The sequence below is a fragment of the Pseudophryne corroboree genome, chromosome 4, assembly GCF_028390025.1.
Source record: "Pseudophryne corroboree isolate aPseCor3 chromosome 4, aPseCor3.hap2, whole genome shotgun sequence".
NCBI lineage: Eukaryota > Metazoa > Chordata > Amphibia > Anura > Myobatrachidae > Pseudophryne > Pseudophryne corroboree.
In genome coordinates this window covers 535,419,321-535,432,079 of record NC_086447.1, presented here as the reverse complement: position 1 = coordinate 535,432,079, position 12,759 = coordinate 535,419,321, and the positions used below count along the sequence as shown (strand labels likewise).

The window sequence follows — 12,759 nt, the reverse complement described above, 5'->3', positions numbered from 1 at the left end:
TCCTCCAGCATAGTATTAGAAGCCTAAGCATGATAGCACCTCTTGATATCTTTAGTAATAGGATGTGCAGTCCAGGTCCCCCCCTTTTTCCACTATAGTGGTGTAATGTGAATAAGGAGCAATTCAGTGTGACGTAATGTGAATGAGGGTCACTACTGTGAGTAGTAACATATACTCTATGGTTTCATTGGAATTGGGGGTACTACCTTCCTGGCAAGAACACACCCCTATTTAAAATATATGGGGTAGGTGTACCAATGAGGACTGCTATGGGTGAGGAGTGATGGTGCTGGGAAAGGGGTGCAGGGTCAGAGGCAGAACGAGCGGTGGTGCTAGGGGGAACCAGCAAAAATGTTGCCTAGGGCATCATATTGGTTAGAGCCAGCTCTGGCGGTGCCCATGTTCCAGTGGGGCCTGCTCCAATATGCAAAGCACTTCTGGAAAACCTGTCCTGCAGGCTAGGTGAGTGATGGATTGATGTGAAGCATCAAAGTTTAGTACACACGTGGGTTCTCTTAGTCCGATTGTGTCACCCCAGCTTGTGAAAATATTGGATATCCTGAGAAACCTGGGGGTTACTCAGATGACCAATGTTCCTGCAGAGTGAACCAATGGTACATCCTCAGATGCAGCAGCGGATCACAGAAGCCGGTATGAGGTGTCTATTTACACAAGATACCTCCTGCAGCATTACGATAATTTAGCACAGCCACTGCTTAGACAGACTGCTGTTTTACGGTGTCCATCTTTGAATTAGGCCCAGTATTTCTACACCTTCAGATGCTGACAGTGGGCATCTCACTCCTTGCACATTTGGACACATGGCTCTTTACCAGGGAAGGGCTTTGTAGCGGCATTAACATAAATGCACAGAAAACGCAGCCTCTGCTGTATCCGTATCCAACTCAGAATCAGCCTATTAGCCACCAATTGCCTTACAATAATAGGCCTAATTCATGCGGTCGCAAAGCGTCTACTGTACGCAAATCACTCAATGTTTTCTTACTGCACATGTCTGAGCCGCAGTGCACATGTGTAGTGAATGAATTGTGATGGCGGTCGCACTGAGGAGTTAGTTGCAAGTGACTAGAAGACCGTGTTTGGGGGTAGGGACAGGGATTGATCGGGTAAATGCAGACGTGTCATGGCCATTCACACTGGGTGCGCAAAAATTAGCAGTTGGATCTCACTTGCTACTGGAGAGCTCTCTGCATCCTGGGAGATCAGCTCAGCCTGCGCATCTACAGTGGCACTCAGACTCTGCGACATGACCCAATAAGTGACATTGGCACCGATGTACCAGCAGCTGTATGCTGACGGACAGAAATGAAGAGGCAGAATTGGGCATCCCTCTGCTCAGGTTAGCTTCTGCCCATATTAACATATAATCGCATTTGTGGATGGCAAAAGATAGCAACGGCAACAGCAAGAACAACCACATCTGAATTAGGCCCAATGTGTAATCCAGAAAGAAAAATTTAAATCCTGTTACAAACTAGAGATGAGCGGGTTCGGTTTCTCTGAATCCGAACCCGCACGAACTTCATGTTTTTTTTCACGGGTCCGAGCGACTCGGATCTTCCCGCCTTGCTCGGTTAACCCGAGCGCGCCCGAACGTCATCATGACGCTGTCGGATTCTCGCGAGACTCGGATTCTATATAAGGAGCCGCGCGTCGCCGCCATTTTCACACGTGCATTGAGATTGATAGGGAGAGGACGTGGCTGGCGTCCTCTCCATTTAGATTAGGAGAGAGAGAGAGAGATTGACCTGAGGCTGATACTGTAGAAGAGAGTGCAGAGTTTAGTGACTGACCACAGTGACCACCAGCAGTGCAGTTGTTTTATTTAATATATCCGTTCTCTGCCTGAAAAAAACGGTACACACAGTGACTCAGTCACATACCATATCTGTGTGCACTGCTCAGCCCAGTGTGCTGCATGCCTGCATCATCTATGTATATATTATATATCTGACTGTGCTCAGCTCACACAGCTTATAATTGTGGGGGAGACTGGGGAGCACTGCAGTGCCAGTTATAGGTTATAGCAGGAGCCAGGAGTACAAGACAGTCACATACCATATCTGTGTGCACTGCTCAGCCCAGTGTGCTGCATCATCTATGTATATATTATATATCTGACTGTGCTCAGCTCACACAGCTTATAATTGTGGGGGAGACTGGGGAGCACTGCAGTGCCAGTTATAGGTTATAGCAGGAGCCAGGAGTACATATTATATTAAAATTAAACAGTGCACACTTTTGCTGCAGGAGTGCCACTGCCAGTGTGACTGACCAGTGACCTGACCACCAGTATAGTTAGTAGTATACTATATTGTGATTGCCTGAAAAAGTTAAACACTCGTCGTGTGACTTCACTTGTGTGGTGTTTTTTTTTTTATTCTATAAAAAACTCATTCTGCTGACAGACAGTGTCCAGCAGGTCCGTCATTATATAATATATATACCTGTCCGGCTGCAGTAGTGATATATATATATTTTTTATATCATTATTTATCATCCAGTCGCAGCAGACACAGTACGGTAGTTCACGGCTGTAGCTACCTCTGTGTCGGCACTCGGCAGTCCATCCATAATTGTATACCACCTACCCGTGGTTTTTTTTTCTTTCTTCTTTATACATACATACATACATACTACTACATCTCTTTATCAACCAGTCTATATTAGCAGCAGACACCGTACAGTACGGTAGTTCACGGCTGTGGCTACCTCTGTGTCGGCACTCGGCAGTCCGTCCATAATTGTATACCACCTAACCGTGGTTTTTTTTTCTTTCTTCTTCATACATACATACTACGACATCTCTTTATCAACCAGTCTATATTAGCAGCAGACACAGTACAGTACGGTAGTTCACGGCTGTGGCTACCTCTGTGTCGGCACTCGGCAGTCCGTCCATAATTGTATACCACCTAACCGTGGTTTTTTTTTCTTTCTTCTTTATACATACATACTACGACATCTCTTTATCAACCAGTCTATATTAGCAGCAGACACAGTACAGTACGGTAGTTCACGGCTGTGGCTACCTCTGTGTCGGCACTCGGCAGTCCGTCCATAATTGTATACCACCTAACCGTGGTTTTTTTTTCTTTCTTCTTCATACATACATACTACGACATCTCTTTATCAACCAGTCTATATTAGCAGCAGACACAGTACAGTACGGTAGTTCACGGCTGTGGCTACCTCTGTGTCGGCACTCGGCAGTCCGTCCATAATTGTATACCACCTACCCGTGGTTTTTTTTTCTTTCTTCTTTATACATACATACTACTACATCTCTTTATCAACCAGTCTATATTAGCAGCAGACACAGTACAGTACGGTAGTTCACGGCTGTGGCTACCTCTGTGTCGGCACTCGGCAGTCCGTCCATAATTGTATACCACCTACCCGTGGTTTTTTTTTCTTTCTTCTTCATACATACATACATACTACGACATCTCTTTATCAACCAGTCTATATTAGCAGCAGACACAGTACAGTACGGTAGTTCACGGCTGTGGCTACCTCTGTGTCGGCACTCGGCAGTCCGTCCATAATTGTATACCACCTAACCGTGGTTTTTTTTTCTTTCTTCTTCATACATACATACTACGACATCTCTTTATCAACCAGTCTATATTAGCAGCAGACACAGTATGGTAGTTCACGGCTGTAGCTACCTCTGTGTCGGCACTCGGCAGTCCGTCCATAATTGTATACTAGTATCCATCCATCTCCATTGTTTACCTGAGGTGCCTTTTAGTTGTGCCTATTAAAATATGGAGAACAAAAATGTTGAGGTTCCAAAATTAGGGAAAGATCAAGATCCACTTCCACCTCGTGCTGAAGCTGCTGCCACTAGTCATGGCCGAGACGATGAAATGCCAGCAACGTCGTCTGCCAAGGCCGATGCCCAATGTCATAGTACAGAGCATGTCAAATCCAAAACACCAAATATCAGTAAAAAAAGGACTCCAAAACCTAAAATAAAATTGTCGGAGGAGAAGCGTAAACTTGCCAATATGCCATTTACCACACGGAGTGGCAAGGAACGGCTGAGGCCCTGGCCTATGTTCATGGCTAGTGGTTCAGCTTCACATGAGGATGGAGGCACTCAGCCTCTCGCTAGAAAAATGAAAAGACTCAAGCTGGCAAAAGCAGTAGCACCGCAAAGAACTGTGCGTTCTTCGAAATCCCAAATCCACAAGGAGAGTCCAATTGTGTCGGTTGCGATGCCTGACCTTCCCAACACTGGACGTGAAGAGCATGCGCCTTCCACCATTTGCACGCCCCCTGCAAGTGCTGGAAGGAGCACCCGCAGTCCAGTTCCTGATAGTCAGATTGAAGATGTCAGTGTTGAAGTACACCAGGATGAGGAGGATATGGGTGTTGCTGGCGCTGGGGAGGAAATTGACCAGGAGGATTCTGATGGTGAGGTGGTTTGTTTAAGTCAGGCACCCGGGGAGACACCTGTTGTCCGTGGGAGGAATATGGCCGTTGACATGCCTGGTGAAAATACCAAAAAAATCAGCTCTTCGGTGTGGAACTATTTCAACAGAAATGCGGACAACAGGTGTCAAGCCGTGTGTTCCCTTTGTCAAGCTGTAATAAGTAGGGGTAAGGACGTTAACCACCTCGGAACATCCTCCCTTATACGTCACCTGCAGCGCATTCATAATAAGTCAGTGACAAGTTCAAAAACTTTGGGTGACAGCGGAAGCAGTCCACTGACCAGTAAATCCCTTCCTCTTGTAACCAAGCTCACGCAAACCACCCCACCAACTCCCTCAGTGTCAATTTCCTCCTTCCCCAGGAATGCCAATAGTCCTGCAGGCAATGTCACTGGCAATTCTGATGAGTCCTCTCCTGCCTGGGATTCCTCCGATGCATCCTTGCGTGTAACGCCTACTGCTGCTGGCGCTGCTGTTGTTGCTGCTGGGAGTCGATGGTCATCCCAGAGGGGAAGTCGTAAGCCCACTTGTACTACTTCCAGTAAGCAATTGACTGTTCAACAGTCCTTTGCGAGGAAGATGAAATATCACAGCAGTCATCCTGCTGCAAAGCGGATAACTGAGGCCTTGACAACTATGTTGGTGTTAGACGTGCGTCCGGTATCCGCCGTTAGTTCACAGGGAACTAGACAATTTATTGAGGCAGTGTGCCCCCGTTACCAAATACCATCTAGGTTCCACTTCTCTAGGCAGGCGATACCGAGAATGTACACGGACGTCAGAAAAAGACTCACCAGTGTCCTAAAAAATGCAGTTGTACCCAATGTCCACTTAACCACGGACATGTGGACAAGTGGAGCAGGGCAGGGTCAGGACTATATGACTGTGACAGCCCACTGGGTAGATGTATGGACTCCCGCCGCAAGAACAGCAGCGGCGGCACCAGTAGCAGCATCTCGCAAACGCCAACTCTTTCCTAGGCAGGCTACGCTTTGTATCACCGCTTTCCAGAATACGCACACAGCTGAAAACCTCTTACGGCAACTGAGGAAGATCATCGCGGAATGGCTTACCCCAATTGGACTCTCCTGTGGATTTGTGGCATCGGACAACGCCAGCAATATTGTGTGTGCATTAAATATGGGCAAATTCCAGCACGTCCCATGTTTTGCACATACCTTGAATTTGGTGGTGCAGAATTATTTAAAAAACGACAGGGGCGTGCAAGAGATGCTGTCGGTGGCCAGAAAAATTGCGGGACACTTTCGGCGTACAGGCACCACGTACAGAAGACTGGAGCACCACCAAAAACTACTGAACCTGCCCTGCCATCATCTGAAGCAAGAAGTGGTAACGAGGTGGAATTCAACCCTCTATATGCTTCAGAGGTTGGAGGAGCAGCAAAAGGCCATTCAAGCCTATACAATTGAGCACGATATAGGAGGTGGAATGCACCTGTCTCAAGCGCAGTGGAGAATGATTTCAACGTTGTGCAAGGTTCTGATGCCCTTTGAACTTGCCACACGTGAAGTCAGTTCAGACACTGCCAGCCTGAGTCAGGTCATTCCCCTCATCAGGCTTTTGCAGAAGAAGCTGGAGACATTGAAGGAGGAGCTAACACGGAGCGATTCCGCTAGGCATGTGGGACTTGTGGATGGAGCCCTTAATTCGCTTAACAAGGATTCACGGGTGGTCAATCTGTTGAAATCAGAGCACTACATTTTGGCCACCGTGCTCGATCCTAGATTTAAAGCCTACCTTGGATCTCTCTTTCCGGCAGACACAAGTCTGCTGGGGTTGAAAGACCTGCTGGTGAGAAAATTGTCAAGTCAAGCGGAACGCGACCTGTCAACATCTCCTCCTTCACATTCTCCCGCAACTGGGGGTGCGAGGAAAAGGCTCAGAATTCCGAGCCCACCCGCTGGCGGTGATGCAGGGCAGTCTGGAGCGACTGCTGATGCGGACATCTGGTCCGGACTGAAGGACCTGACAACGATTACGGACATGTCGTCTACTGTCACTGCATATGATTCTCTCACCATTGAAAGAATGGTGGAGGATTATATGAGTGACCGCATCCAAGTAGGCACGTCACACAGTCCATACTTATACTGGCAGGAAAAAGAGGCAATTTGGAGGCCATTGCACAAACTGGCTTTATTCTACCTAAGTTGCCCTCCCACAAGTGTGTACTCCGAAACAGTGTTTAGTGCCGCCGCTCACCTTGTCAGCAATCGGCGTACGAGGTTACATCCAGAAAATGTGGAGAAGATGATGTTCATTAAAATGAATTATAATCAATTCCTCCGCGGAGACATTGACCAGCAGCAATTGCCTCCACAAAGTACACAGGGAGCTGAGATGGTGGATTCCAGTGGGGACGAATTGATAATCTGTGAGGAGGGGGATGTACACGGTGATATATCGGAGGGTGATGATGAGGTGGACATCTTGCCTCTGTAGAGCCAGTTTGTGCAAGGAGAGATTAATTGCTTCTTTTTTGGGGGGGGTCCAAACCAACCCGTCATATCAGTCACAGTCGTGTGGCAGACCCTGTCACTGAAATGATGGGTTGGTTAAAGTGTGCATGTCCTGTTTTGTTTATACAACATAAGGGTGGGTGGGAGGGCCCAAGGACAATTCCATCTTGCACCTCTTTTTTCTTTTATTTTTCTTTGCGTCATGTGCTGTTTGGGGAGGGTTTTTTGGAAGGGACATCCTGCGTGACACTGCAGTGCCACTCCTAAATGGGCCCGGTGTTTGTGTCGGCTACTAGGGTCGCTAATCTTACTCACACAGTCAGCTACCTCATTGCGCCTCTTTTTTTCTTTGCGTCATGTGCTGATTGGGGAGGGTTTTTTGGAAGGGACATCCTGCGTGACACTGCAGTGCCACTCCTAAATGGGCCCGGTGTTTGTGTCGGCCACTAGGGTCGCTAATCTTACTCACACAGTCAGCTACCTCATTGCGCCTCTTTTTTTCTTTGCGTCATGTGCTGATTGGGGAGGGTTTTTTGGAAGGGACATCCTGCGTGACACTGCAGTGCCACTCCTAAATGGGCCCGGTGTTTGTGTCGGCCACTAGGGTCGCTAATCTTACTCACACAGTCAGCTACCTCATTGCGCCTCTTTTTTTCTTTGCGTCATGTGCTGATTGGGGAGGGTTTTTTGGAAGGGACATCCTGCGTGACACTGCAGTGCCACTCCTAAATGGGCCCGGTGTTTGTGTCGGCCACTAGGGTCGCTAATCTTACTCACACAGTCAGCTACCTCATTGCGCCTCTTTTTTTCTTTGCGTCATGTGCTGATTGGGGAGGGTTTTTTGGAAGGGACATCCTGCGTGACACTGCAGTGCCACTCCTAAATGGGCCCGGTGTTTGTGTCGGCCACTAGGGTCGCTAATCTTACTCACACAGTCAGCTACCTCATTGCGCCTCTTTTTTTCTTTGCGTCATGTGCTGATTGGGGAGGGTTTTTTGGAAGGGACATCCTGCGTGACACTGCAGTGCCACTCCTAAATGGGCCCGGTGTTTGTGTCGGCCACTAGGGTCGCTAATCTTACTCACAGTCAGCTACCTCATTGCGCCTCTTTTTTTCTTTGCGTCATGTGCTGATTGGGGAGGGTTTTTTGGAAGGGACATCCTGCGTGACACTGCAGTGCCACTCCTAAATGGGCCCGGTGTTTGTGTCGGCCACTAGGGTCGCTTATCTTACTCACACAGTCAGCTACCTCATTGCGCCTCTTTTTTTCTTTGCGTCATGTGCTGATTGGGGAGGGTTTTTTGGAAGGGACATCCTGCGTGACACTGCAGTGCCACTCCTAGATGGGCCAGGTGTTTGTGTCGGCCACTAGTGTCGCTTAGCTTAGTCATCCAGCGACCTTGGTGCAAATTTTAGGACTAAAAATAATATTGTGAGGTGTGAGGTATTCAGAATAGACTGAAAATGAGTGGAAATTGTGGTTTTTGAGGTTAATAATAATATGGGATCAAAATGACCCCCAAATTCTATGATTTAAGCTGTTTTTTAGTGTTTTTTAAAAAAAACACCCGAATCCAAAACACACCCGAATCCGACAAAAAAAATTCGGTGAGGTTTTGCCAAAACGCGGTCGAACCCAAAACACGGCCGCGGAACCGAACCCAAAACCAAAACACAAAACCCGAAAAATTTCAGGCGCTCATCTCTATACAAACACAAAATGCCAATAACTGAAAATACAAAAAAAAAAGTGGAATATTACTTTTGTCTATTAAATATTATTTAACATTATGTTACAGCAGTGTGCATACAGTTTAACCTCATTTTTTGTGTTGCTAATATTTTTGATGGTAGGTTGTTGATAATCCATTGTTATACATACATTTCATAGTTTCCCAAATGTCTGAGTAGTTTACAGATAATTTCAGCATAAATAATTAATTTTCTATACCATGTAAAACAAACTTGAGCAAACCAATGGTAAATAGGTCAATGGTGGAAATTGCACTTACATGGGAAAGACATGAAACTGTTTCACCAATCATGCGCTCCTATCAGCAAGGTGCTACATTACTACTTATACTGGCTGAATTTTCAATACAGTTAGTAAGGATATGATAAGCCACCTAACACATCCTGAGCTACTGCCTACACATACAGGAGTATGAAGAACCTTATTATCCAATGACACCATATGCATAACTGCCAGGTTACTATGGTTTATATAATTCAAATTGCGACGAGCAAGCAAAACACTCCTTTGCCATTTTGACAAATTCTATGTGGGTGATTCCGACCCGATCGCTCACTGTAGTTTGTCGCAGCGATCGGGTCGGAACTGCGCATGCGCCGGCGCCGCAGTGTTCCGGCGCATGGTAGTCGTCATTGCCTAGCGATCGCCTCTGAAACAGAGGCGGTCACTGGGCAGGAGGGGGCTGGACGGCGGCGTTAAGCCGCTGTTTAGGAGGCGCGGTCCGGCCAACGCAGGCATGGCCGGACCGTTGGGGGGCGGGCCTCGGCGGCTGCGTGACATCTCACACAGCCGCTGCGGCCAGCGGCAGCGACGAACAACTCCCGGCCAGCCGCAGGAGTTGCGCTGGACGGGAGTTACTCCTGAATTACAAAAGCATCGCCGCTGTGCGATGCTTTTGTATTTGCGCGGGGGTGGACAGCACTAACATGTGGGGCGGACTAGCCCTGTGCTGGGCGTCCCCCCGCATGTCAGGGAAGATGATCGTAGCTGTGCTAAATTTAGCACAGCTGCGATCAACTCAAAATGATCCCCTATGTCTCTTCTTCCATGTAGTACGTGGGAACTCACCTGTGCTTCTATATTATAGGCACTCCACAGTGGCATCAGTATATTATGGCTGTATCCGCTCACATAGCCTTGGTGATGAAGGTGGCAATAGGTACTATTTTCAATAACATTCCTAGGTCTGCCATATGGCAAATGCTTCCTCTCTGCCTCATTTACTATGGAACAAAGGGTAGACACAGTTATAACCGGTATTATTAAATAAACCAATTTACAAGTATCAAATACTATATTCATGTTACTCACTGCTGGCTTCATCAAGGGTTAATCTTCCATTTAGCATGGTTTCATCAAACTGAAAATAAGCATAGTATATATTAATATGTTTATAATATGTAAAACATTAGGGTAAATTTACGAAGATTCGTGTTTCTGCCAATGTTACCCGAGATCAATCTCAGCTGACATCGGACATTTGAGAATGCAACTTTTTGAAGAAAATAAACCATGGTAATTTACTAAACTACCGTGTTTTTTCAATTTGAGTTTCCCGATGTCGATGTCATTCATATTGTTGTGCAGTGTTTTACGGGAGAATTTAGTAAAACAATGCTGGACAATGAATTCATTGTGTACAGTATTTAAGTAGTTAAAAAAAAATGTGAGGGGTCTCCCTTCCTGAACATAACCAGCCCTGGGCTCTTTGAGCCAGTCCTGGTTGTTAAAATACTGTGAATTTTTTTTGTAGGTGTTCCCAGTATTTTAAAAACCAACACCGGGCTCTTGGACCAGTCCTGGTTCCAAAAATAAGAGGTAAAAGGACGTAGGGGTCCCCCATAATTTTTAAACAAGCACCTGGCTCCACTAGTCAAGGAGATAATACCACAGCCGGGAGACACATTTATATAGGACCTTGCGGCCGTGTCATTAAATCCTCAACTGTATTCAGTATGATATCCCGGCTGTCGGGATCCCGGCACTCAGGAAACCGACTCCGGGATCCTGACAGCCAGAATACCGGCGGTGAGCACAGCGTGTCCCCTCGTTGGCTCGCCGCGATTCAGGCCTGGTGGTGACCGTGGGTTATATTTCCCCCCAGGTGGTGGCGTGGTCCACCACCCGAGTGGGGATTCCAGTATCAGTATCCGGACAGCCGGGATCCCGACAGCCGGCAAAATGAATGCCTCCCCCCTCAACTGGTCACCGATCCATGCATGGTTCTCCAAACACGCTAGCCAGAAGCTGGTCTATTTGAAAGTTCTATGTTAGAATTCCATCCTTTTCAGCAGTGTATGGCTATTGTCAGCAGTGATTGAGAATATGAATTCTTAGTAAATTCCTGTGTGCTATGAGGTGTACTGTATGTGAAAATCCAACCAAGGCCAGTATTTACTAAAAATCTGAGTTTTGCCAATTTGTGTTTTTTTTTTCTAAGTCCCAATCCGAGAATTCACTAAGCAGAAAACTCGGCAGTGTCTGGTCTATTTGTAATGGTTTGATTGGCAAAGTTCTGAAATACGAATGAATAGACCATCGGTCAAACGTGGCTGTTATTTCATACAATACGGGTATTCACTATTCATTCGTATTTGGGTGTTAGTCTCTGAGTGCTCAAGTGCGGGTCTATTTTTTTTCGATTCGTTAAAAAAAGCAGGAAAAAAATAGACCTGCTTTTTCCAGTCGAGTTTGGATAACCATGCACGAATCAGTGAGATCTGTGCATTGTTATCTATGGGAAAGGGTGTGTTTAGTGTCAAAAGTGAAAAAAAAATTGCGTGGGGTCCCCCCTCCTAAGCATAACCAGCCTCGGGCTCTTTGAGCCGGTCCTGGTTGACAAAATATGGGAAAAAAATTGACAGGGGTTCCCCCATATTTCATCAACCAGCACCGGGCTCTGCGCCTGGTCCTGGTTCCAAAAATGTGGGGGACAAAAGCGTAGGGGTCCCCTGTATTTTTAAAACCAGCACCGGGCTCCACTAGCCAGGTACATAATGCCACAGCCGGGGGACACTTTTATAGTGGTCCCTGCGGCCCTGGCATTACATACCCAACTAGTCACCCCTGACCGGGGTACCCTGGAGGAGTGGGAACCCCTTAAATCAAGGGGTCCCCCCCTCCAGCCACCCAAGGGCCAGGGGTGAAGCCCGAGGCTGTCCCCCCCATCCAAGGGCGGCGGATGGGGGGCTGATAGCCAAGTGTAAAAAATGTGAATATTGTTTTTAGTAGCAGTACCAATGGTGGGAACTTTGCGGTCAGCGGTGAGGTTACTTTTGGTCAACCGCTGACCGCAAATTTCCCACCATTGGATACAATGGAGCGCATAGGCGCTACATTGTATCTCTGCCGTGTGCTGCCTCACAGACACTACAGGAGCACACAGCCAATCAGGAGAGTGCCACGACGTGGCGCTCCCTGATTGGCTGAAGGGACCATCTTTGACAGGAGTCAGGGGGGGGGGTCCCGGCAGACGGGGAAAGGGGTCCCATGTGTAAACATGGGACCCCTTTCAATGCGTGGTCGGGTTTCCGTTTTTTTGTTTTGCCAAGTACGTGGATTATACAAAGGACAGAATCTACACTGGATTATGTGAGTATAATTTTTTTCACAGGTCCCCCAAGGATTCTACATGGAGAAGAGGACCGAGCCTCGTGGGAACATAGGTAAGTATGTATGTATGGAGGTGTGCATGTATGTAATAAACTTATACTTTCACGGTGTGTGTGTCCTGTTTTTTTGGGGGTATTTTTTTAGTAGTAGTACTACTACAGGTACCAGCGGCCCAGGTTTTCTACCGCATGCTGGTACTTGTGGTTCTCCAAGTACCAGCTTGCGGGGGAGACTTGCTGGGACTTGTAGTACTGCTACTAAAAACAATATTCACATTTTTTTATACTTGGCTATCAGCCCCCCATCCGCCGCCCTTGGATGGGGGGGACAGCCTCTGGCTTCACCCCTGGCCCTTGGGTGGCTGAAGGGGGGGACCCCTTGATTTAAGGGGTTCCCACTCCTCCAGGGTACCCCGACCAGGGGTGACTAGTTGGGTATGTAATGCCAGGGC

The 12,759-nt window shown here is 47.3% G+C and overlaps 1 protein-coding gene across 2 annotated transcripts in view; it reads right to left on the bottom strand.

Annotated features, from left to right (window-relative positions):
• ENPP3 (ectonucleotide pyrophosphatase/phosphodiesterase 3) overlaps positions 1–12,759 on the bottom strand; it is a 352,328-nt gene that overhangs the window by 132,395 nt on the left and 207,174 nt on the right. For both annotated transcript variants that reach the window (XM_063917307.1, XM_063917306.1), the window contains exons 19-20: positions 10,008–10,056; positions 9,765–9,919 (exon numbers count right to left, since the gene is read on the bottom strand). In XM_063917307.1, the coding sequence (XP_063773377.1) occupies positions 9,765–9,919; positions 10,008–10,056 (204 nt within the window). The remainder of the gene's footprint in view (positions 1–9,764; positions 9,920–10,007; positions 10,057–12,759) is intronic.